A 25,419-nucleotide genomic window follows, 5' to 3' on the forward strand; every position below is an offset into this window, starting at 1 on the left:
ATGCCCTGCTGCAGCGCAACTGCAGAGGTGCTAATGAAAATGGCTCAACTTTCAGCAAAAATCGGAAGTGTATATCCGGTATGCATCCCATGGATACGCACATCCGCGTGCGGCTAATTGCATGTTCCTTAATTAACCCCAAGCAATCGGTGGCTTGCTACATGTTGCCTGGGCCTTTAAGGCAAGGCTGCCAGCTCAAAATCGAGTTAAAGTTAAATGCGAATTTTATGTCGGGCCTCCCGCCGGCGGCTGTGTGTTGTATTAATTTTGAGACTGGCAAACAAGCAAAACCAATTTGCGCCGAAAGTACGAGTAACAGGAGCAGTTAATTTTAATTACGCACATAGCAGCACACAAGTTGCTGCTGCTGTGACAACGGGGCGCCTCAATTTGGACACCTTTTGCCATCAGAAGCACCGGGCCACACAGCACTCAGCGACCCAGATTCGCGCCCACATTCCACATCCATACCCACAACCAAATTGCCATTAAATGAGCGGAGGCGTGGCTGAGAATAAACGACAATGGCGTTTCTGTGGCCATGTGTGGAAAATGAGCTGGCGGCGGGAAATGAAGCCTCAATCGTTCCGAGGTGCAAAGCAACAAAACAAATTAATTTTCCAGGTGCACATTGCGGGTTCCGCTGGCAAACTGGATGCCACACGCGCGCATATAAAGGGGAAACCTTGGGAAGATTACCAACTAAATTTCAACGCCCCTCTCAACTTTTAAATGAATTTCACTTCCGTTTGGCTCCCTGCCATTCAGCTGTTCGCAAATGCTGAAGTACACCGGACAAAACTAAAGTGCTTTCTGCAATTTAAAAACAAATATATAAGTTTAAGGAACGAAAGTAGTCTATAGTTATGGATAATACCCTAATTTTGGCCGAACTTTAGCTTACATTGTCACACTTGGTTTTCTTTCATATAGATGGTCACACTAAGTCCAAAACAGTTTTGAAATAACTCAAAATCAATTGACTATCAATTCACTAGCTTACCTTTGGTTGCTGGTGTAGATGTTACGGCCGTAGATGCTGCTGCTGCTGTGGATGCTGCAACTGTATGCGTTGTTGCTGCAGGGGATGTTGCTCCTGTGCTCGCATTAGCAGCTGGCTTAGGCGAAAGAGAAACACGTGCACATGGATTTCCTTGGCACACTTTCGCGAAGCTTACGGATACATTACTTCTTCAGAGAAGTCCCAGAGCCAGCAGGCAAAAGAGAGTTTAAGGCCGAGAACTGCATTTTACACAATATCGTATTTTATTTAAAACGGTCTTTACTTTACACAAAGATTGCAGCTGCCTACAATACACTATGCAATACCTAAATGTGCTCCTCTCTCTGCATCTCAAGGAATCGTTTATGGATATGACTTTAAAGGGCCCCGGATGCGGGACGCCACTTAGCTTGGCATTTCTTAGCTCCTAACTAATCAACACTCGTCCAACAACTGCTGCTGCAATCCGCATTTCTGTCAGTGTAATACATTTATATGGTGGAATAGAATCGTTAATCTGTATATATATATATATCTATATGTTTTGTTTTGTTTTTTATTCGCACTGTGGGTAAGTTTTTCGCTTGCTTTCGTTTAAACATTTACATTTATGTAACTTTTAGTTGCAACCAGAATACGTAATACATAAATACCTGTACGCAGATGTTGATTATATATTTCATTAAATAGTTAGTGTTAGTACAAGGATACTTCGTAATGAAATGCAAGCGCAAAGTTTATTCAATCTGAAGAACAAATATCTGTAGAGTGTGCAAGATCAACTTGATCTATTTGGAGTACATACATAGTTTCAAAAGCGTTCGAAAGGAGAGTTCTTGAAAGATTCGTGGGCCACATAAAGACAATGATTTGAATTGAACCTATCTGATAAAATATCTATTAATTTTGATACCTCTCACTAAGTTAATCTAAATATCACTCGGTTTCGATCTGCATTCGGAATTACAGCATCCGCTCAGATGGAGGACCCGTAATGCTGACTTGGCGGCGAATCCTTGGCTTCAATCTCTGGCGGTCCTGGAGGTTACACCTCCTCGTAGCTCTTGCACTTCGGCATCGGACCGGACCACCGGCCATCCGGCTGGCATTTGGGCCGCTCGGGCGGACCCTCGTAACTCTGGACAAATCCGGGCCGGCACTGGACACTCAGGTAGTCTCCGGCGTCGTAGTTGAACTTGAGCGGCGCTATCAGCCCGTTGGGCGGATCGCCGGGATAGGGGCACTGCGATTTGCCTGAGATCGTGGATGGTCAGTGGGCATGTCATGCGTGCGTGTACGGATTGTATCAGGTGGTTTCAGGTTTCAGGTATCAGGTATGTTAATGATGATTCGTGATCGGTATCGAAATCGGTCGTTTGTTCGGCGGAAATACAACACAAGAGTCATTAATTGGGTTGATCTGTGAGCGGGCCCACGAGGAGGAGGAGGATCGGTGGAACGGTGGAGCGGTGCGGTGCGCCGGCAATCTCTCGCAGCGCACGCATATACATATACGTGTCTATGTCAGTGAGTGTGTGAGTGAGTAGCGAGTCTACTTACAAAATGGCGGCGAGTGCGACCACTGTCCGTTCTCCGTGCAGATGATGCTCGACTCGCCCACCAGGCTGTGCCCGTCGTTGCAGCTGAACGTGACCAGGGCGCCCACGGTGAGGCGCCTCTGGCTCAGGCTGGTGCCCCCGATGCGCCCGTTGAGCGGCGCCACTGGCATCACGCACTGAATGACTGCGGGGGCAGCGATCAGCGGAGGGGTGCACCAGCAACAGAGGTTATTCGAAAGTTAGTAACGGAAAAGCACAGATATGCCAGGAGAATGGGGAGCAACTTTAAAAGGTGTCGAAAAGTGTGCAATACGAAATCGAGATTCTTCATTGCATACTTTTAGACAGCTGTATGGGGGATTAAGTGATTTGCAGATAGCAAATTTATAGTACCAATAAAGGTAACAAGGACCCCTAACCTAAGGTACTAAGATAGTTACATACTTCCCTATCAAGGAAGTTTCGAGGGCATCGCTCACCTTTGCAACGCGGAACGGGGCCACTCCAGACGCCCGACGGCTCACAGTCCAGCTGCGCCGGTCCGGTCAGCTTGAAGCCCCACTGGCATTTGAACACCGCCCGCCCCCATGCCGAGGTGTTCAGCTCGATCAGGCTGAGGTGCGGGTCGTCCAGCTCCAGACGCGGACACTGAATGGCATGGCAGGTCGGCGTCGGCGATGACCAATTGCCGGAGGCCAGGCAGGTGGCGTTCCAGGCGCCGTCCAGCCGGAAGCCCTCGGGGCACTCGTAGTGCGCCCGCTGGCCCAGCTTGTTGCCCTCGAGGCGCAGCTTGAGCGGCGCCAGCGGCTCTGTCAGCTGCGGACACGTCGAAGTGGCCACCACGACGGCAATGCTGTTGGTCAGTCCGCGCGGCGAGGTGCAGGTGAAGGTGCCTGAGTCGTTGTTCTCGATATTCTTGATGCTCAGCCGGTAGCGCACCGCTTTCTCCTCCTGGGCAGGAGACCATCCTGTAGGGGGGAGAGGTATTTTTTCAGAAAAATCAGAGCTTTGACCAACTGCAATGGTTAGAATCTGAATATTGACTATTCGGAGTATTATAGTCATCAAGCAGTTGAAGGATATTATTATCTCGTTAGTTTTTTTTAGACTCGTTACTCAAATTCGTTAATTCGTTTCCTATCGCTCTTTTTCCTAGAAGACCCTCTCCTTAATTAGAACAGAAGGAGCTGTGCTTACCTGTGGAATACTGCATGTACCAGCTGGTCCAGCTCCACTCTGGAGTGCCCCTAACCCTCGGATACATGCAGTCCATGAGCACTGTGCTGTGCGGCGGAACGGCCATGACGCCGGAGGGCTCAAAGGAGTGGGAGCCATTGAAGATCTTGATGCGGATCGATGGGGCGCTGTCCTCCGAGTAGTTAGTCAGCACCGTGGTGGGGACGCAGCTGGGCATCCGCGGTGCCCACAGGCCGTTTGAGCAGAGGACCCTGGACTCTCCCAGGAGCTTGTAGATGCCCAGCTCCTGGCAGCGCGCCTGCAGCGAGTGTCCGTGCGGCAGATCCCATCCCACATTCTGCAGAAGGGGCAAATCGCAAGCAAGCGGTGAGGAAAAGCGAAAAGGTGCATATGGTAGTTTGGAGGTCGGGATGGGGGGAGAGAAAGCACAGGGAGAAAGAGGAAGAGAGAGAGAGAGAGAGAAAGTGGAGAAAGTTATCAAATAATCAGACGTTCCCGCGAACTGGGAAAGTGGCGCTGGTTGCTCTGGCGTGCAGTCCTCGCATTTAACATTCTCCGTGTGCGAGTATCTGAGTGTGGGTATCTGTATCTGGTATGTTGAAACTTGTTACGTTCAACTTGTATGTTGTATCTTGTGAGCTGTATCTTTTATCTGTTAGCTCCCTGCTGGTGGTGGGTGTTTGTGGGTGGTTTCTGTTGTGTGTTTCTGTGTGTGTCGGTGCTTTGCCTGTGGGTTTCTTGTGGGTGCAATTCTACACAATACTACACAGCTACTACGACGACTCACAATTTCTGTATTTGAGAGAAGTGTCGATTTGGATAATCGCGTTTTACGCCAGCCGCGATTTGGTGGGATCGGTGTCTGCAAGAGAGAGAATCAGAGAGTACCAAAAAACACACATACTGTAGAGAATCGTTTTCGTTTGTATTTCGCCCGATTTCGCTCGAGCGTCGGCATGCAGATGGCTTGGTCGCTGGTCTTGAGATATTGCGAAATTGCGATACGAGTATTGCGATATTGAGAATTATTAGGTGAGATTTTCAGGCTGAGATATGAGGATAGAGCGATAGAGACAGGTGCGAGTAGACAGAGACAAGCAGAGGCGCAGGCAGAGAGAGAGATAGTAGATCGAGGTCGCAGTCGAGATCGAATTCGATATCGAAATCGAAATTGAGATCGGAGCTGAGCTGAGCTGAGATCCCCTCGCAAAAGCAGTCGAGTTAGAGTTAAAGACATGAACGCGGGCAATCTCCGGAAATCTACAAAACGTATGCATGTACGAGTACTGGGTGTACCGGTGTGTGCGTGTGCGTTGCATGTAGGTGTTCTTGTGCTGTAGTGGTGGTGGTGGTGGTGGTGGTGGTGGTAGTGCGGCAGCCAGCTGACCCAAGGATCCGAGGACCTTCGACCTCTAACCACTTACCACTGAAATGTTGCGGTAGCTGAGCAGCAAGTGCGATGGTATCCGGTTCACGTGGCAGCTCTTGTAGAGCGGCTGGAACTTCACATTCCCGTTATCGTCTAGGGATTACGTAGCCGCACGGAGGAGAAATATCATACCAAATGTTAACTTGTACAGATTCTTAGCCAATATGTAGAGTGTGTTTCGTGTTTTTATGGTTATTCTACATCAACTTAAGAATCTAAGGATCTAAAAAAGTGTGGAAACTATAATTTTATGCTAGCTTTTTCTTTGCTGTAAAGTTAATTCATCTTTTACAGGTTAGTTGTTACTATTCACAATCCATATGATGAGTGGAATATTGTTATGATAGAAAATTAAAGTGAATAAATTACGACGTACGTTCCCATTTCGCCGTGTAACTTTAATTGGAGAGAATTTTAATTGGGTTAAAATGAAACAACAATCTGATTGTGTGCTGTATTCGCTTGTGTACTGATTGTGTAGTCTTTATTTGCGCACGTAAATAAATGTGTGGCTTTAGTGTATCTGTAATTGGAGCTATGTATCTGCAACTGCAACTAAGTATCTGTGTGTATGTCAATACTTCAATATTTGATGGTGCATTGTCGTGGGCGTGAGTTGTTGCAGGCGGGAGCAGTTCACTTACCCTCCTCGTTGGTGGCGCACAACGGACCCACCCACTTGCCCTTTACGCAGCGGATCTTGCACAGCCGCCGATCGCCCATGGGTCCGATCTCGCCCGGGAAGCGGATCTCCGACACCTCGGTGAACTGCTGCAGGATGTCGACCTCCTCGTCCTCCTCCTCCTCCTCGTCGAACTCCGGGTCGTCTGGATGGATGGGCGTGTAGCCAGCCTCCTCGTCGTAGATACCTGGATATTCGAGGCGGGACGAGAAGAGCAGAAGGTGTGGGCGTCGTGAGATGGGCAATGTACCATGCCAAGAAACAGGGGAGGGGGTAGATAGATGTTCAGAGGGGGATAGAGCAAATAGAGCAAGCATCTAATGAGCCGTTGAACGGCATGCGAATGAAATGCAGATGAAGATGCTGATGCAGATGCAGATGCGGATGAAGATGAGTATGCTAATGAAGTGCCGGTGGACAATGAGCGATCTTAATGCCCATCCGAGTTGACCCAAAACTCGACTCCAAGTTGCGCCGAAAGTGCGAAAGAGGCTGCAAAATCCTCAAGTACCCTCCTTGGGCACACACATTAAGCCAAGGAGAAGCCATCGAGAAACCACGAGACGTGCGAAAAGTGCTGCCAGCTGAAAACTTCAATGGGCTGCTCCAAGTGCTTAGATATGCATTAAAAGAAAACCAGAAGGCTGGCGAAGTGGCCACTTAACAGGATACAACTTCATTTCCCAGAAACCCCATCAAAAGACGGCACTAAAATAAGGGAGATGTGAAAAGGCAGAGATAACACCAAAGATAATATTATGCTGGCTAATAGAAAATAGAAAAAAAAGATGAATAAAGCAGTAAAGGATGCCGAGAAGGACTCGGACAAAGGGGCCCCAGCTGAAGCCGAAGGCAAACAAAGGAGCCAAAAGGAAAATCATTCCGGCCAGAACAAAGGGCCACCCGGCAGCGGACAACTCTCAACTCTGAACTCTAACCACGACAAAGATATGGACTGGCAAATAAACCATGACCACGCAGCACCGATGGCGGAAATGGGGTAATGAAAAGCCGTCAGAGAGGGTGGAAAATGCCAGGACAGGTGGGCTTTTGGTGGGCTGTTGGGTGTTTGGCGAAGGTGTGATTTTGCTAGGGGGATGAGCCATGGCTGGATAGGATGCTATGGTTAGATGCGATGGCTGTGGTTAGATGCTTTGGCTGTGACTGCGATTAGCTTTTACGAGTATGTTCGGTGTGTCCTCCGCTCTCAACTTCCGTTAATGTTTGGGTGTTCGTGTGTACTCATGTGTGCTGCTGTTGGCTGAAATGCCCTTGCAAAAGCGTTTCAATACTCGCAGCTAGACATTGTCAAAATGTTGCCACACTATAAAGCTCGAGGGCATGATGAGGCGCCTAAGCTGCTGGCCAGCGGCTTGGTAGTCGGAGCTGCCATGGGTTTCAGTACTCAATGGCTGGCTAACTGGGCGTATACTTAATTTTGCATTTAAAAGGGGCTAACTATTCAACTGTGCGTATGCGTAATTTTAAAAGTATTGTATAGATAAAACCAATTACAACCTGATGGAATATTTTAAATATTAATATTATATTAACACCAAGCTCTGGAAAATATTTGTCATTTGAAGCATATTTACATTGTCAAAAGATTTTAAAGTTAAAGATGGTTCTTATTTTGTGACCCAACAGTTAACGGGCTTCTAACGGACCACTCCTTACGTGTACTGCCACTTGGCGACCTTCAACCTTTGCAAGGGATTTCCGGGCGGATGATTCCGCCCACCGTGAGATCTCTGCGAGATCGGACAGCGCGACACGGACGGACAGACAGACAACGAGACAGCGACAGCGACGGCAAATCAAGGCTTCAAAGGCATTGGGCACTGTGGCATTGCCAGTGTCTGGCCGCCGTGCGAGCGCACACTCACCCTTGTCCTTGCGACTGGTGGTCTTGGAGCTGGAGTCGCCACCACCCTTCGGACGGCTCAGTGCACCCGTGGTCTTGCCGGACTTGCGCTTAACACGTTGCCACAACAGGGCCACTCGTGCACTGCTCGACTGATTTCCGTACTGCTGTAGATCCTTCAGATCCTGATCCGCTAGCGGTTCCGGCTCCGGCCCGATTCCGGACTCCGGTGGCAGCTGGCCGAGATCGCCCTTGAACTCGGTGCTGCGCCGGCGGCGCCATCGCGGGCTCCGGTCACGCTGGTCGAGCTCTGCAGCGTGACTGTCCCCGCGGCGGCGGTGATGAGCAGCGGTCTCCGGCTGGTCCAGTTCCAGTTCGTCCTCCTTTGGCGTTTGTCCGTTCTCGAGTACCTTTTTCTTGGACTGTTCCTCCTTGGGGAACTTCTTCTCCTTCTTCAGGGTCTGCTCCTTCTCGGCGACCTTCTTCTTGGGCTTCTTCTTGAGGAGCCTTGTGCACTTCTCCTTGCCACCCTCCGCCAGGCACTTGTTCAATCTGGCCTTCATTTTGAGCTTGTGCAGCTTCGATTTCAATTCACGATTTGGCTCACGGCTCTTCAGGATATCGGCTATGTGGACATAGTACACATCTCCCTCGGCTGCCAGCTTGCTGCCCGCCCAGCGATCCGTTTCCGGTGAGGCTTCCGTGTCATGGAGGATGGCATGCCGCTTATATCGACTGCCACGACCCCTGCCTGTCTGTCCATTTTCATTCTCGATTCTCCGCCGACGGCCTGAGCCCGCGCGCCTTCGTTTGCCCTGCTTTCGATTGGCATTTAAGCGCTTATCCTCCGGGTCCCCGTGGTGGTCGTCGTCCTCGTCACCCAGATCATCATCGCCAACCAAACTGGCGGCCGCATCGCCCACATGCAAGTGGTCGTCGCCCAGGTCCAGGGAGTACGGATTGATTACGGCCGCATGGTTTTCGTTGGGGTGACGCGGCACAGAGTCCACGAACTCCACATCCGCCGTGGTGAAGTCCTCCGGCAGGTAGATCTGCGTGGTCTCGAATTTGGCCAGCGGCTGCTCCGTCGTCGCTTCCGGCTTGACAATCGTGAAGCGCACATCCGGCGCCCGACAGCCTGGCGAGGCATCTGCGGATGGATAATGAAAGCGGGAAATAAGAACACTGGGAAAAAACAGTAATACATACTGGAATATTATCACTTATAAATGAGAAAAATGTGAAAACATTTTGCTAAATGCGCTTTAATTGACGTTGGTGTAAATATGATAGTAATTACTAATAATAATACAAATTATAATATCACTTAGGTGCACCAAATTGCCATTTAAACGTAATGAAATTATATAGCAGAGGCAACAATGTCTCAATCCATTGAATAAATCATTTAATAATTTGCCTCAGTGAGGGTTTACCAAACGAATTCACCCAAGACTTTGGCTCGACTGGAGGTAATGCAATTTCTAGTCTGCCAGAAACTCTTGCCATAAATATTTCATATGTGATCTAATTTGATAACTTGGCCTGGCTGGGAAGAACTTTCCACTTGACGTCGCCAGACTTTGAGTGCCATCGAAATTGCAAATTTCCAATATGCATTTGGCATGCAGGCAAGTAATCAGGAGGCGGAGTGGGCGGCGCAGAAGGTCGTGGCCCAAACGCACAGCTCAAGTTTCAATTTTACATGAGAGGTGGAGGCCAGGAGGAACTCGAGCAGAAACAGACTCAGAGTCAGAGTCAGAGTCGGAATCGGAATCAGAATCAGGATTTCAGTCAGCTGCAGCGGAGAGCTAAAGTCGTGGCAGCATTTTCCGTTTTCCGCCATTTCCATCTCCAGTCGGCCTTCGGTAATCGCCGACGGCGGAATTAAAGTTTTCCCAGCCCAGCTCCGCCCTTTCCTCACTTTTCCTTTTCTCCGTAACGTGTCATGCACTTTGTCGGAAAAGTAGGTCGAGTGATGTATAATGGCGCTGGCAAATAAAATCACAGAATGCCTTGTAATTGATGAATTGCAATCGCCAATTAGCAGTCCGGGCAAATGCAACAGAGTGTCAAAGGAAAAATGAGCTATGGCCATCGGACACTGCCACTCAGTTGATTAAGGCGAAAGATACAAGTTAACTTTATAAAAATTCCGTCTAGATGAAATACTTTGTTGCAAAGGTTTAAAGTTACCTAAAGCGAGATTTTTAGCTGAATAGTTTATACCCCTTAAAGGATTGCAATGCAATCAGCTGAGAATTCATTCATGAATATTCAGTTAAGCTAACAAACATTACATTTTAAGTTATATAAGTTAAGTTTATTAAGTTAATAATTATCTCTTGGCTGTGGTTTTGAATTGCTCATGCAAATAGTCTTTGGTCTTGTATATTTAACTTGGAATGGGTATAATTTCATTAAAGTACTCCGATGACGTTTTAAGCTTTGATTTCGAGTTATTAAATGGCCCACTAAATGCAAAAAAAAATTGTAGACGGGTTTTTTTTACTACTGCCATTGACTTTCAATAAGATGTCGACCAAAATGACTCTTACGATTTCAATTCAAGACATACGCTTTGTACCAGAAAAACAATGCTAAACGCTTTAGTCAGTTTCTCGACTATCAGATACCCGTTACTCAGCAGCTGCTGTGAGTGTGAAGGCAGTTTGTTAGACATATCGATAGAAATTACGTGGGAAATTACAGATTTTAAATTAATACGTCCAATTATCTGTTGTGAGAACTAAATGTGCTTGAATTAGAGATAAATGATCCCCTACTAAAGATTATTGCAAAGCACATTGGCTCACAAATGAGCTTTAATAAATGTGAACATACTAGTGTATCGATTAAAATTAGACACCAATGAAAAGCTTATTGGGTGAACGTGAGATTAAATACCGACCAGCTGAGCGACGAAACAAACACACAAGAACAAAGATTCATACATGTGTACAATGTTTATACAAACTTTATAACACAGATCCAAATCTAATCAATTCCGAGCCGGTTCTCTGTGTTGCTGATAGTGAAAAGCTCGCGTGGATCGAGAGCTGGGAACCGAGAAAACCAAAACAGTGCTGAGAGTGAAGCCCACCGATCCAGTTCGCCCACAATGGTTTGGCTTCTGTGGCTTTCGGTGGCCATAAGTGTGGTCGTCCACTGGATCTACAAGGTAAACAAAGACTACAACATACTGGCCTTTTTTGCCCGGAGGGTTCGAACCAAGGATGGCAAACCATTGGACAGCGTAGTGCCCATGACCAAGGGTCGAACTGTGTTCGCCAACTGCTTCGATCTCTTCGGAAAAGACTCTGGTGCGTAGAAGGTGAACTTTGACATCGGGCTTCTTATCTTTATAAGACTTCTTTTCCCCTTGGTTTATTCGCATAATTAGACCAGGTATTCACTCACTTGCGCCAGTTGGCGAAGAAAAACGGAGACAGCTATCTGCAGTACGCCATGGGGTTCTCCACCTTCAATGTTATAGATGCGCATAATGCAGCGTACATACTGAATCATCCCAATCTGATAACGAAGGGCGTAATATATAATTTTCTACACCCTTTCCTAAGAACTGGCGTTCTAACAGCGACAGGTGAGCAACGAAATCTTCAAAATTGAACGCTGGATTTAAGATTCTCTATTACAGAGAAGAAATGGCATACTCGACGCGGTATGCTCACTAGGACATTCCACATGGACATATTGAACCAGTTCCAAGAAATCTTTATGTAAGTGCCTTTTACAATATTATGAACTTTGGACTCCCTTAAAATGCGATATGTAAGCAGTCATCTTTGACTTACCTTTAGGTTATTTTCTTTATGGTATGACTAGGCTTTTATTCTTATGAATGATTCTAAAATGTTTATAAATTTTCTTTTTTCAGAGCGGAAAGCTTGAAGTTCGTTAGTCAGTTCGAAGGACAAAATGAATGTATAGTTTCCTTGAGGGACCGCATAGCCAAATTCACCCTGAACAGCATTTGTGGTACCAAAAGATTTAATATTTATAGTGCTCTTTAACAATCAGTGATTTCTTAAATAGAAACTGCCATGGGAATCAAACTGGATGAAATGGCAGAGAAGGGCGATCGCTACAGGGAGAACTTTCACATAATCGACGAAGGATTCACCAGGCGCATAGTAAACCCGCTCTATTGGGACGATTGTGTATACAACATCTTTGCAGGACACAAGTACAACGCAGCTCTAAAGGTGGTACACAAATTTTCCAGCGAGATAATCGCGAAACGCAGAGTTCTACTTGAGGAGGAGTTGGAAAATCGAAGAGCCACTCAAACGGCTGACGATGATATGTGAGCTTATTTTGAAATTGCTTGTTCACTGATACTGATATGCTCCCTCTTTCGAAACCCAGATGCGTGATTAGAAAGAAGCGCTTCGCCATGCTGGACACCTTGATTTGCGCCCAAAAGGATGGCCTAATTGATGATATTGGGATTTGTGAGGAGGTGGACACGCTGATGGCTGAAGGTTACGATACCACATCCATTGGTCTGGTTTTCGGACTAATGAATATGTCTCTATATGCCGCTGAACAGGAACTTTGCTACCAGGAGATCCAGGAGCACATTCTGGGTAATTTATTCTTTTGAGATAATCGTGAAAGTCAAGATCTTGATTCCTGAACCCTTCCAGACGACCTGAGTAACCTGAACCTAAGTCAACTAAGTAAACTAAACCAACTGGGCTACTTCATAAAGGAAACCATGCGCCTGTATCCTTCGATTCCCATTATGGGTCGTCAGACACTCCAGGAAACGGAGCTAGAGAACGGTCTAATCCTGCCGAAGCGCTCTCAGATTAACATACACGTCTTTGACATCCATCGCAATGCCAAGTACTGGGAATCCCCCGAAGAATTCCGCCCAGAACGATTCCTACCCGAGAACTGCCTGAAAAGGCATCCTTACGCCTACATTCCATTCAGTGCTGGACAAAGGAACTGCATAGGTAAGGGAAAAAGTCTTCAAAATGTCCTGTTCTCATATGTGTATTATCTATCTCTTTTAACCACAAAGGCCAGAAGTACGCCATGCAGGAGATGAAGACCCTGATGGTGGTCATCCTCAAGCAATTCAAGATCCTGCCTGTTATCGATCCCAGGTCCATTGTCTTCCAAGTGGGCATAACCTTGCGCTTCAAAAATAAAATAAAAGTCAAGCTTGTGAGGCGGAATTGCGTTTAGTGTTTATCGATTTAAGGATATTCCTTACTTGCTTACTAAGTGTAAAATTGATTTAAGTGCGCTGCTGATATTAGATGACTAATTAGCCCTGACTTTCCAATGCTAATCGCCGTAGCTTGGAGCAATACATTGGACGAATAATGTTAACAATAAATGAATCAGAAATTATGTCAATGCTAATAGTGCAATCTACTCTTTCAGTTAACCGGTTTTCCCGCAGTCAAATGAAACATTGTTCCAAGCTTTTATTTAAACAAACTAGCCGAACGGCATGTGTTATTGTTATTGTTAGATGAACTCAACCACAAATCGGAGCTAGTCGAGCGCAAATATATGTGTACACGGTGCAATCTAATCAGTTTCGGCAGTTTATACGTGTAATTGTTGCTACAAAACCGGCTGATAGTATAGCTGTCTAGATAGAAACCTGCGATCGGTGCAATCAGTGTGGAACGAGAGTTCCGTCAACGCGGTTGTGCCGATATGATTGTCTTGTGGCTGGTTCTGGCCCTGAGTGCGCTGCTGCACTGGCTCCACAGAGCCAACAAGGACTACCACATTCTGTCCTTCTTCACCAAAAGAATCCGATCGAAAGATGGTACCCCAGTGGACATCATCGCTCCCATGCCCAAGGGCAAAACCATATTCGGCAACACCTTCGATCTGTATGGGCGAGATCACGGTGAGTAGTAGAAATGGCTGAACTTTGACCCCATTTAGTTGATATAACCTAGCTGTTATCTTTATTAATGTTCATTAATGAGTGTCTAGCTGGTGTTTTCGATCACTCGCGTGAGCGTGCTAAGGAATTGGGTACTAGCTACATAGAATATGCCTTTGGATCGGCGATTTACAACATTATCGATGCGGATAGCGCGGAAAATGTAATGAATCATCCCAATCTTATAACCAAGGGGCTCGTCTACAACTTCCTACATCCATTCCTAAAAACGGGCCTGCTGACATCGACGGGTGAGTTGGGATGTGGATTCGTCACTCGCTCCTATTCTTCATACTCCTTTCATTCCTTTACAGGCAAAAAATGGCATGCTCGCCGCAAGATGCTCACTCCTACGTTCCATTTCAACATTTTGAACCAGTTCCAGGAGATCTTTAAGTAAGATTCCTTCATTTTATCAAATACCTTAAGCAACTAATGCATTCTGCTTTCAGAACGGAGAGTCAAAAGTTCTTGCAACAATTTGAGGGTCAGGATGAGGTAACCATAACGTTACACGATGTTATTCCGAGATTTACTCTAAACAGTATTTGTGGTAGGTTAACAATACCCTAACTTCATAGATTCACCCTACAAATGTACGTATTTTTCAAATCTTCAGAAACCGCCATGGGTGTTAAATTGGACGAGATGGCAGAGAAAGGGGATCGGTACCGGGAGAACTTCAGTCAGATTGAGGAATGCTTCATTCGTCGCTTGAGTAACCCACTTTTCTGGGGCGACAAGCTCTTCGAAATGTTTGCTGCCAAGGATTATGCATCCGCCCTCGATGTGGTTCATGGCTTTTCGAGCGAGATTATTGCCAAAAGGAGGGATTTGCTAAAGGATGAGCTCGACAAAAGTTCAAGCACCCAGACCGCTGATGATGAGGGGTATGTAAATTGGGGAAATAACTTTCAAGTTGACTTTATACTTATAAATGTAACCTTAGCTTTGTCTCAAAGAAGCGTTTCGCCATGCTGGACACCCTAATTTATGCTGAGAAGGATGGCCTCATCGATCACAGTGGCATCTGTGAGGAGGTGGACACTCTCATGTTTGAGGGCTACGACACCACCTCAATTGGCCTCATTTTTGGTCTAATGAACATGTCCCTAAACCCTGACAAGCAAGAGTTATGTTTCCAGGAGATTCAAGAGCACATAGATGGTAAGCCAATGCACTTAGCACTTAAATGAAACCTCTTATCAGATCGGTTTCAGATGACCTGAGCAACTTGGATGTTAGCCAGTTGAACAAGCTCAAGTACCTGGAGTACTTCATGAAGGAAACCATGCGCCTGTTTCCCTCGGTGCCGATTATGGGTCGTGAAGCCGTCCAGGAGACTGAACTGGCCAATGGACTGATCCTGCCAAAGGGCGCCCAGATAACCATTCATGTCTTTGACATCCATCGCAATGCCAAGTACTGGGATTCGCCTGATGAGTTCCGACCGGAGAGATTCCTACCCGAAAATGTGCAGGATCGTCACACGTACGCTTATGTTCCTTTCAGCGCTGGACAAAGAAATTGTATTGGTAAGCGAGGGTCTTGATTCTCTCTATCCCATGACCCTCTAATGATTGCTTTTATTTTGCAGGTCAAAAGTATGCCATGCAGGAGATGAAAACGCTGATGGTGGTCCTTCTGAAGCAATTCAAGGTTTTGCAGGCTATCGATCCGCAGAAGATTGTCTTCCATACGGGTATAACTCTGCGCACCCAGGACAAGATTCGCGTAAAGCTCGTGAGGCGAGAGTGAGTTAGGTGCTCAGTGCCATTTAAGGACTTATTTAATCATTTGTCAAAGTTCAGTCTAACTAGATGTTAGTCAATAAGATCTGAATCATTTTATTACATCCAAATCAATAAACTGCTGAATTGTATATTTATAAAATATTTATTGTATGTACTAGCATAATGTATTCCTCAGTGTACCTAGATAGCCAATCTAATATCATAGCATTCGCTTGTGAACTGAACCATGCGTGTGAGACAATCTAATCAGTTTCGCTTTTTATACCGGAATTGTTTGTTTATAAAACCGGCTGCTAGTGATCTCAGTGATCAGTTTGGCGAGACCAATCCGCGGATGCGGTTCTCTAAAAATGTTATTTCTGTGGCTCGTCGGAGCTTTCATTGTGCTATTTCAGTGGATCTATAGGCTGAACAGGGATTACTGCATTCTCGGATTCTTTGCCAAGAGGATTCGAACCAAGAATGGACAGCCCACGGAAAGCATTGCTCCGTTCGTGAAGGGCAGTACCATATTTGCCAACAGCTTCGACTTGTACGGCAAAGATCACTGTGAGTTATCTGAGGGGGAGCTTTGCTGGCTTATCTATGCTAATGCCATCATCTCATGGCTGTTATTCTAATTATACAATCAGCTGGCGTTTTTGAACACTCGCGTGACTGTGCAAAAAAACTGGGCAAAAGCTACGTGGAGTACGCAATGGGAACGGCCATCTACAATGTTATAGACGCGGATAGTGCGGAACATGTGCTTAATGATCCAAATCTAATAAACAAGGGAACAGTTTACTATTTCCTACATCCATTTCTGAGAACTGGGCTGTTGACATCCACAGGTGAGTTTGGATTAGCACATGCTTCATTTGCTTTACAACGCTATCACGCTTTTTAGGAAAGAAATGGCATGCACGACGCAAGATGCTTACCCCAACATTCCATTTCAATATCTTAAACCAGTTTCAGGAAATTTTAATGTGAGTTTGGAGTACTAACGTAGTAACTATTCAAAACAAATTGACTTTACTAGAACGGAGAGTCTTAAGTTCCTAGAGCAATTCAAAGGCAAAGACGAGGCAGTCATCTCGTTGAACGAAGTCATTCCCAGATTTACTCTGAATAGCATTTGTGGTGAGATCCAATAAGTTTTAAAAGTTAGTTAATTTTAAACCCACAACCATATCTTCAGAGACGGCCATGGGTGTGAAGCTGGACGAGATGGCCGAGAAGGGGGATCGTTACCGGGAGAACTTCCGTCAGATCGAGGAATGCTTCATTCGTCGCATGAGCAACCCACTTCTATGGAGCGATACACTTTTCAAGATGTTTGCCGAAAAGGATTACACGTCTGCACTCGATGTGGTCCACGGATTTTCCAGTGAGATTATTGCCAAAAGGAGAGATCAGCTGAATGATGATATGGATAGTAGAGGAAAGACTCAGACAGCTGAAGATGAATTGTAAGACATTTGACAGTCTCGCAAGATTGTATAATAATACCGATTACTTTAGATTTACCAGTAAAAAGCGCTTCGCCATGTTGGACACCCTTATTCTTGCTGAAAAGGATGGCCTCATCGATCACATTGGGATTTGTGAGGAGGTGGACACTCTGATGTTTGAGGGATACGATACTACCTCAATCGGGCTCATCTTTGGACTAATGAACATGTCTTTATATCCCGAGGAGCAAGAAAAATGCTACCAAGAGATCCAAGCTAACATAGATGGTGAAATGAGCTGGAATTACTAAACTTACGCTTTAAAAAACATATCAATTCTTTCAGATGAGTTAAACAACTTGGACATTGGGCAGTTGAACAAATTGAAGAACCTGGAATACTTTATCAAGGAAACCATGCGCCTGTTTCCCTCTGTTCCCGCCATGGGTAGGGAAACTACGCGGGAAACTGAACTGGGCAACGGTCTCATCTTGCCAAAGGGCTCCCAGATTGCTGTTCATGTCTTCGACATCCATCGCAATCCCGAATACTGGGATTCCCCCGAAGAGTTCCGCCCGGAGAGATTCCTGCCCGAAAACTCGCAGAACCGTCACACCTACGCCTATATTCCATTCAGTGCTGGTCAGAGGAATTGCATAGGTATGTGATATTGCATACTCTCATGGAATGATTTCCTATACCCTTTTCTGTGCAGGTCAAAAATTTGCCATGCAGGAGATGAAAACCCTAATGGTGGCCCTACTGAAGCAGTTCCAAATTCTACCGGAAATCGATCCGAAGACAATTGTGTTTCAAACTGGCCTCACACTGCGGACCAAGAACCAGATTCACGTGAAGCTCGTGAGAAGAAAATGAGGCAGCTTTAAAGGAATGGACTTATACACGGAACTCTGTTAGCCATAATGTGCAATGAACAATAGTTTCATCCAAAGACTCCTTTCTTCTCTGGGTGCAAAAATGTCCTGTGACTAGCTTATGGCCGATAATCGTTGGCATCTCGACAGCTGCCGCCCTATAAATCATTCATGCCCTGGCGGGCAGAAGCAGTTCTCCTCTATTCCAGCAGCTATTGCAATTCCAACTCCCATTTCCCACACAGTGGGAGCTCCCTGTCATTTCCTCCTCCTTCTCCTCCTTCTGCTCCTATTTTTGAGGCAGCCCAGGAAAAGTCAAGTAATCTCTGTCCTTTAGCTCACATATATGGGAATGCAAATGCATAATGCGCTGGCGACTTTTTGTCATTTGGTTTTCCTCCTCCTGCCGAGGCTACATCCCTTTCCCACTGACTCCTTTTTGCTTTAACTGCGATTTTGACAGTTCGTTACTCAGTTATACCATTTGCATGCATAATGCAGACTCAGCTTTGTTCTAAGCACATAAAATGTGGCAAAGAGACATGTGACCATGGGCTCGCAAAATGCACTGTGTGTGGTGCACTGGAAATAGTTCCATCTATCTTTAGTTGCCTGTTAATTTTATAAAAATAATGATATCAATATCATCCCGTTTCGAAGGGTTATATTATGTTAGTTTGCCTTTAATGTGTGGTTTCTTTGGTCTATTAAAAAAAACTTATTGAAAACGCATATTTTTTAGTGTGCGCCCAACTCGTTCCAACATCATCATCCATCCTGGGGGCCCAGGATTTATGGGACAGCACATGGAAATGGGTGAAAGGCAGCTCTGGTTTTAGCTGCTACTCCGGTTACTGCATATTTCATCAGTGCTCTGTGCGCTGGTGCTTCGTCGCCATAAGTCAACATTAAATGGATTCCATTTGTGAGTCATGTAAATTAAATTTCCCTCGCTTTCACATGTGTCAAGCGAGCGTTTGGATCTCAGAAAACCTCAGAATCGGCACCCCTCTCACCTGACTGACTGCCAAACTGCGCATCAAAAGTCGAAATAAGAAGTCGCAATATCCGCCACAAAAGAAAAATAAAATAGAAGTGCGCCGCACTTTTGCCTGACTAAAGGACGAAACCCCAAAAGCTCAGCAACTCAACAGCTGGTCCTGTCGATTTGCCAGGGGAAATTAGAAGGCAACCAGAAGACTGGAGGGATGGCGATGCCGATGGAGGCAGAGTGAATTAATTACTTTATGCGCATCTGCGTGTCGCTGTCGGGCACTTTACACTTCCCCTGTATCCTTTTTCCCACTTCCCTTGTCCTTTACCCCACATCCACCCATTCCCTGTCCAATTCTTCCTTCCCTTTCGCAAAACTCACACATGACGCTATTAATTTCTATTACCAGCCTCGGACGGCCTGCCTGCCATACTTCATTACGGACTTTCGTGCAATTGCCGCTTGCTCTAGCTACCTTTCAGCTTTCCTTCCCCTTCTGCACTGAGAGAAAATATTGGTGACTGCCAGGGGAATTAAGTTTATTGCAGCTCTAGGAGCGAAGGTCTAACGATCGAGAGGATGCCTTCAGATTGCTTTTAATTAATGATTGCACATGTTTAGAATATTCAGTAGTCATACTTTATAATGTAAAGGTAATAATAATGCAACTTTTGGAAAATATTTTTGAGTAAATTGAGTAAAAACTGATAAATACAATTCATAAAAGTAGCTTATCTTGAAATTCATACTTAAAGACCAAAGAAATCTTCTACGAAATTCATTTCGATCTGTCCATAATCTTTTTCCTGGTCTTTACTCTCAAAATAAAGTGTGTGATAATTGCTTTTGAAAACTAACTTCAAGGATATCAAGATATCATCTTGCTTTGCATGATTCATAATAAAAACCATTATCCTTGCGTCTTATGAGCATATCTTTTATAGTTTAATATGAAAAGCTTAATAATTTGTTGCCAAATATTTTCCGCAGTGCCCCGTTTTCGCGATGCCCTTGCTTGTTTGTTGACTCTGATTGGGATTAAGGTTGCCCATGGGCTCTCGGCTCGCTTTGATTGCCTTTGTGCCGCAGATGCCGTGAAATATTTCATTTGCTGCCAGTTATTTGCTCTTGCGCTCTGCAGCTTCCCCTCCCCGTGTCGGATTCATTTCTACTCCGGATTTATATCCTTTTTGCTCGAGCGTGTGTGATAATCGCTGGGAGCTGGAAGCTGGGAGCTGGGAGGTGGTCGACTTCCATGGATGCGTGGAAGGTCATTTAATAAAGTGACCGAGTTCGAGGCGGCCCGTCATAATTTATTTACGCTTTTCGTCCGCCCAGCGAGTGAAGGTCAAACGGAGGAGCCCACGTGTGTGCGGGGCAATTAGGACTCACCTGGCTCGGATGTGGTGCTGGTCTCGACGGGCTCCGTGTTGGCATTGCTTTTGTCCAGGACCAGCAGCAAAACGGTCAAGGATATTAGGGCCCAAAGCGGCTTATGGCGCATTCGCTGCCTGCTCCACATGTCCAAGGATCAGATTGCGATTGCCAGAGTTTCGGCGTTGTTTTGTTTTCGTTTGTTTAGCAACCCGATGAGTCCTTTCAAATAGCACCGAATTTAACACCACTGCACTTCACGAGTTGCCTTCTTAATGGGCCAAAAATAGAAATCCACTTGGCCAACTCACACACACACTGGCGTACCGCCAGCAGTCACCCACACTCGCGCCAAACTGTATGCAACGTGTGCGCGTGTGTGTGTGTGTGTGCTCTTTGGCTTTAAAGTTTCACTTTTACTTAGAGTCCTTTGCGGGGTTATATCCTTTTCGGAGCTGGGCACCTATCCTCTCGAGCGACGACAATCGAATGCCACGAGTGCTGCGAGCGTCTCGCTTTTATACCGCTCGTTGGATTCTGCGCAGCTTCGGCTCCGCTTCGTTCGGCTGCAATCGGCTGCATTCGGCACTCGACGAAGGATCGACTCAACGAAGCTCGCCAAAGGAAATGTCACGTGCATTTTGCCGGCAAATCGTGTGTTTTTGTTTTGGTTTGGCCCATGTTTTGCTTAGTCGCTGTTGCCATTGCCATTGCTGTTGCTGTTGCTGTTGCTGTTATTCCTCTTTTCCGATTTTCCTCTCTCGCCGCTTTCGCTTTTCGCTGTGCCCGTGTGTCTGTGTGCGTGCCCTTGTAACTCTCACGTAGCTCTCCTTTCTCCCACTACCCCCCTAACCCAACCAAAGAACACCACCCACCCACGTGGCCAATCCCCAGCTACAAATGAAGTTTTCCGCTTGCTTGCCACGTTGATTCGGTTACTTTCCAGTTTAAAACTAATTTAATTATACTTCTTTAGTTCAGATACATTTTACTACTGCAGCAGTGAATCAATCGCAGAAAATCAATTACTATTTCCTAAATCTCTATGGGAAATTGGTGTTAAAAATGTTATTGGCTTCAAACTGAGATTTACATAGCACGAAAAATATGAGCACATAAACTACAATAGATATACAACTATCTTTATTAAATTGAGACAACTATCTTTATTAAATTGAGATAATTGTCTATTAAATGTGAGATAAATATGAGAATTTCATTATTTGATACACTGAAAATAACTTACTAGGCTGTAAGCTTAGCAATGTTCCTATGTTGCTGTTATAATAATATAACATATAAAAATCTTAAATAAATCTTTATTAAAATATCAAATTTGACAAGTCATGTATTAAATAGAATGACTGAATTAAAAATGCTGCAGCTAATTATATTATATTATGTATATGCTTATAACTACAAAAGAGTGCTTCCGTTTTTACTACAAGTTCAAAGACGGTACATTCCCACTGTGGATAAGGAGTGGTGGGGAGGGAAGGAGGTAGGAGGGACTCACCTTTGCTGCTCCTCAGCTGCCGCTGCCCCGAGAAGTAGGCTATCAATTGTGCTGACGTCGTCTGTCTGCTTGGCCATTCCTTTTGGTCCTGGCCAATAATCAAGCAGCAGTTGCGGTGATTTCGAGGCCTCTGCTCTGCGACCGAAGCCAAATGGCATTTGGCAACCAGGTTGCGGATGCCACTTGGCCACTAATTACGCAAATGAATGCTCCGTCGACAGGACGCCCCTCGTTGTCCTCGCAAGATAAATGTCACTCATTGGAGGTTCAGGTTAGCCATGGTCCAAAAGCGTAACCGTAACAATACCGTCTGGGTCGCTCTTGTCTGTCGCATTGAAATTTTGCTGAAATGCGAAATACCAAATGCGAATGCGAATGCGAAACGCGCTCAACTCCAGTCGAGTGGAAAATGAATGTTTGTGTGCTGCATTTCGTACACCCACCACCACCCCCCTCAACTGGCAATCCAATTGTGCAGCGGCATTATCTTTTGTGTATAATTTCTGGCATGCCGTCCTAGTGGCTCTAGTGGCCCGAAACTTTGGAATGCAATCAGCCTGAAAATTTATACGTTTAGCATGTTTATCCTGCCTTCGGCAACGAGCGGCTTTACAGCAAAATTCAATTTGCTGCCCTGCAACCGCAGGCTGAAATTACATCTCTGGTATTCCAACTCAATTCGATGCCGACGGGCCGAAGGCTAATAACCAATGATTTCCTGGGTGCCAATGAAGTGCGTGCACCTGACATGGACGCAGCTTTTCTAGATTAAAATGCCTGCATTCAGCAGATTTAATTATTTAATCAAGACAATTACTTCCTGGACTGTGCGATGCAACAAACAGATGGCTTACCGAATCCTCATTTCGGAAGCATGAATAATATAATATGCATAGTAAGTCACGCAAAAGGAATATTTACTTTGGCCAGCTTGGTTGGCAGCTGATTTAATAACTCCACATTCGATTGTTGATCTCCATTTTAAATGAAATAATCTCCTCTTCGTTTTAATGAAATTATGGCTTTAAGTAATTTTCTTATTGTTCTGAACGTGTATCTTAACACTTTAGAATACAACCAAAACATATCCCAAAATAATATATTCTTTGAGCTTAAAATAATATTCTGAGATTTCTTAACTGATTGGATCCATATTATGTTATGCTACTTATTTTGCTCAGTGCACCGAGCGGATAGCAATCCCAATGGCAAGTAAATCAACTGGTTCTTAACGCCATTTGCCAGATAGCGAGCCGAGGGATAAACAAGGACTCGCACCCGATGGCCAAATTCCAGGATCTTGTCTTGTCATGCAATTATCGAGTTTTAATGAATTTTCGCGCGCAGTCAGAGGCGAAATCCATTAAAGGACTCGCGCAGACAGACACGGCTGCGATGGCGGCAAGGAAGTGGAAGCGGAAGTGGCCAACTAATTACGCCAGGACACTTGGCACACAAAAAGCGGGCACCAGCAAATGCTCGAGTTAATTGCATTGCCAATGATGCGGCAAAAGCGTTTTGACGACCAAAGGGCCATTAAGTCATTAAGACGCTCAAAATGTCATTAAAGAGCGAAGCCAACACGACCACAATCTGCGCAAATCGCAGCTGCAAATTATTTTGCACCAACAGATATTTAGATACAAATATTGGGAGCAAAATGTGTGTGATGGCAAAAAGTTCTTGAAGGACTCTCCTCTTTGCGGTTGGAATTAGGGCATATTGGCATTCTCTGCTGGCCAAAGTTAACCGCAGCTGTCGGTTTGTTGGCCCAAAACACCCAACTAGTCGGGTCAGTGGGCAAATCCGAAGTGCCAGCTGTAAATTCCCGCTGCAAATTAAATAAATGTCTAATTGCTGGCCAGCAGCATAAAATGTGCACAAATGCAGAAGTAGCCGTGGGAAGCCAGCGAAACACAACTGACACGGCCCAGCAATAAATCTCAATTGATCCCGCAGGTGCAGTGGCAGTTTGGTCGATTAAAGCTCCCTCAACGACATCCATCTCCTCTGCATCCAGCAGCGGTCAGAGGTCAGTGCAGGCATAACAGGTGGGGGGCGGTGAATCCGTGTGAATCCGTGGCAAATACGTTAAGTGGCAGCAACGAGCCACAACAACGACCCTTCAATTGTGGTCCATGTGGGTATTCTGCATTTTTGGGGGATAAATTCTTGCGAAGAGCATAGGGAAATGGAAAAATAATATTGATTCAAATGCAAAGTGGGAAATATTAAGTTTTCGCTGTCCTTTATACATTTTAACCTATAGCATAGCATTTTTCTATACATACAAGTATTGGTTAAAGTGCTTATAAAAACGTTTTTAATTAAAGCCGCCAAGATATAGCAATTGAATGAAAAAGAAGAAGGAATGGCGACGCATGGAACTTGGCCATAAATGCTCCAATGGGCCATTTGCCGTGGAGCAATGGTTATGGCGAGAATAAAACCCAGCCAGTGCAAGTAATGTTGTGGCCAACTCCCGGACTCAAGCCAGTTCCGTCCAGTGGTCAATGGCCAATGGCAGGACAAACTTTGGCCAGTAAACAGCATTAAGTAACCTCACGCACAGCGGGGTGGGTATGAGTATGAGTATGAGTATGAGTCTGTGTGTGTGTTATAGTAGCAACTGCCTTCGGTGTCCTTGTCGTCCCAGTGTAATTGCCTCGGATGACTTGCCCCCTTTCGCTCCAGCTGCCGCTGCCGCCTCTCCTGACCAACTGGCATTGACAAGCTCCATAATGGCCATTCACCGCAACATCTGGTTTACGTTGCCAGTTTGCGATGGCTTCGCCTCGCTGGGAGTCGCAGCAACTTTGCTTCCTCGCATTGATTCCCAGGTACACACTGCCCCCTATCGAGCAGCCTAATTGAATATCCTTGGCATCCTGGCAAAACTTCGGACCAAGCTCCCTTCCAACTGCAGTCGAAACTCGCTAAGTTGAATGGAATTATTTTTGTAGCTAAAGTTTTTCAAAGACATTATGCAGTTTATGGGTTACAAAACCACAATTTCAAATCGAATGGATTAAAAGTTAGCTTCATACCATATTTTTAAGGTGTATTAAATTCTCAAAATAACCTTTTTTTTTTGTTAAGTTTGCTATCTTCTTGTAGCAAAAAGGTAAAAACATCAACATCTTTTCACTATTTTGGCACATCTGCATTTGTGACCTAAACATTAATTTTTAAGCAAATCAATCTACATTTGTTAAGCTTAAAACTAATAGACTATGAAAGTAAAAAGTTTAGACATTGCAAATTATTTAAACTATCTTCTATGTGCTACTGTATTTTGCATGTTGCTGTGGACGACTGTTTTCCATATTTCAGTAAGCATAAGTTGCTTATCGCAGACGCCCATTGATATGCGCATGTGGAAATCCCTTGGATGCGGCTGCCAAACCCTTATCACTGGGACCAGACGTATAGGGACTGGGGAAACTCCGGAGAGAGCTGGTGAAATGTCTTGGAAACTGCCCCACATGCATATCCTGCTGCCCCTTCTCCGGCCAACTGCATCTACTTAGCATAATTTGTTGCCTCTTTCTTGTCTTCGCTCGCAGAGCTTGGAGTTGTGGATCCTTGGGGTTGGGCGTTTCTGGCTGTCGAGGAATCAAGTTGCGCTGCCAGTTTGTCTAGACAAAGACAATGTCTGCATACTAAGATTATGTTTTGATAGGGCATTTAGCAGATGGGCAATTTGTACCTTGTTTCGATTTTTGGCATTAAAATTGCTTCTTTCTTCAACGTCATTCAAATTCTTTTATTTTTTATATACTTTTGAGTCTTTAT

General features: G+C 45.3%; 3 protein-coding genes across 4 annotated transcripts; 2 read left to right on the plus strand and 1 right to left on the minus strand.

Annotated features, from left to right (window-relative positions):
* Positions 1 to 1,243: 1,243 nt before the first annotated feature.
* On the minus strand, positions 1,244 to 20,605 carry LOC6733689 (locomotion-related protein Hikaru genki). 2 transcript variants are annotated; one of them, XM_016167183.2, is made up of 9 exons: positions 20,127 to 20,605; positions 7,757 to 8,884; positions 5,833 to 6,057; positions 5,184 to 5,281; positions 4,547 to 4,621; positions 3,760 to 4,096; positions 3,042 to 3,530; positions 2,564 to 2,746; positions 1,244 to 2,257 (listed from the first exon to the last, which is right to left on the minus strand). In XM_016167183.2, exons 1-9 carry the CDS (start codon positions 20,254 to 20,256, stop codon positions 2,049 to 2,051), a joined length of 2,874 nt encoding a protein of 957 aa, XP_016026657.1. In that variant the 5' UTR covers positions 20,257 to 20,605; the 3' UTR covers positions 1,244 to 2,048. The 2 variants fall into 2 exon arrangements, with proteins under 2 accessions (XP_016026657.1, XP_016026658.1); XM_016167184.3 differs by lacking the exon at positions 4,547 to 4,621.
* On the plus strand, positions 10,651 to 13,134 carry LOC6733690 (probable cytochrome P450 4p2). Its single transcript, XM_016167706.3, has 8 exons — positions 10,651 to 11,057; positions 11,138 to 11,338; positions 11,393 to 11,474; positions 11,633 to 11,733; positions 11,791 to 12,061; positions 12,124 to 12,344; positions 12,405 to 12,719; positions 12,788 to 13,134. Exons 1-8 carry the CDS (start codon positions 10,856 to 10,858, stop codon positions 12,952 to 12,954), a joined length of 1,560 nt encoding a protein of 519 aa, XP_016026659.1. The 5' UTR covers positions 10,651 to 10,855; the 3' UTR covers positions 12,955 to 13,134.
* LOC6739365 lies at positions 13,377 to 17,817 on the plus strand. Its single transcript, XM_016172197.3, has 16 exons — positions 13,377 to 13,636; positions 13,726 to 13,926; positions 13,990 to 14,071; positions 14,128 to 14,228; positions 14,295 to 14,565; positions 14,625 to 14,842; positions 14,896 to 15,210; positions 15,273 to 15,431; positions 15,715 to 15,978; positions 16,062 to 16,262; positions 16,319 to 16,400; positions 16,454 to 16,554; positions 16,613 to 16,883; positions 16,936 to 17,153; positions 17,211 to 17,525; positions 17,581 to 17,817. The coding sequence occupies exons 1-16, from the start codon at positions 13,438 to 13,440 to the stop codon at positions 17,739 to 17,741; spliced, it is 3,159 nt and encodes a 1,052-aa protein (XP_016026660.1). The 5' UTR covers positions 13,377 to 13,437; the 3' UTR covers positions 17,742 to 17,817.
* Positions 20,606 to 25,419: the final 4,814 nt, after the last annotated feature.

The sequence above is a fragment of the Drosophila simulans genome, chromosome 2R (assembly GCF_016746395.2).
Source record: "Drosophila simulans strain w501 chromosome 2R, Prin_Dsim_3.1, whole genome shotgun sequence".
Classification (NCBI taxonomy): Eukaryota; Metazoa; Arthropoda; class Insecta; order Diptera; family Drosophilidae; genus Drosophila; species Drosophila simulans.

Coding starts and splice junctions, on each gene's coding strand:
- LOC6733690 (XM_016167706.3), top strand. CDS start 10,856: ATGGTTTGGCTTCTGTGGCTTTCGGTGGCCATAAGTGTGGTCGTCCAC. Junction 11,475..11,632: donor CAGTTCCAAGAAATCTTTAT/GTAAGTGCCTTT, acceptor TTCTTTTTTCAG/AGCGGAAAGCTTGAAGTTCG. Junction 12,345..12,404: donor GATCCAGGAGCACATTCTGG/GTAATTTATTCT, acceptor GAACCCTTCCAG/ACGACCTGAGTAACCTGAAC.
- LOC6739365 (XM_016172197.3), top strand. CDS start 13,438: ATGATTGTCTTGTGGCTGGTTCTGGCCCTGAGTGCGCTGCTGCACTGG. Junction 16,263..16,318: donor TGGGCTGTTGACATCCACAG/GTGAGTTTGGAT, acceptor CACGCTTTTTAG/GAAAGAAATGGCATGCACGA. Junction 16,401..16,453: donor CAGTTTCAGGAAATTTTAAT/GTGAGTTTGGAG, acceptor TGACTTTACTAG/AACGGAGAGTCTTAAGTTCC.
- LOC6733689 (XM_016167183.2), bottom strand. CDS start 20,256: ATGTGGAGCAGGCAGCGAATGCGCCATAAGCCGCTTTGGGCCCTAATA. Junction 8,885..20,126: donor CAGCACCACATCCGAGCCAG/GTGAGTCCTAAT, acceptor ATCCATCCGCAG/ATGCCTCGCCAGGCTGTCGG. Junction 2,258..2,563: donor GTCGCACTCGCCGCCATTTT/GTAAGTAGACTC, acceptor CCACGATCTCAG/GCAAATCGCAGTGCCCCTAT.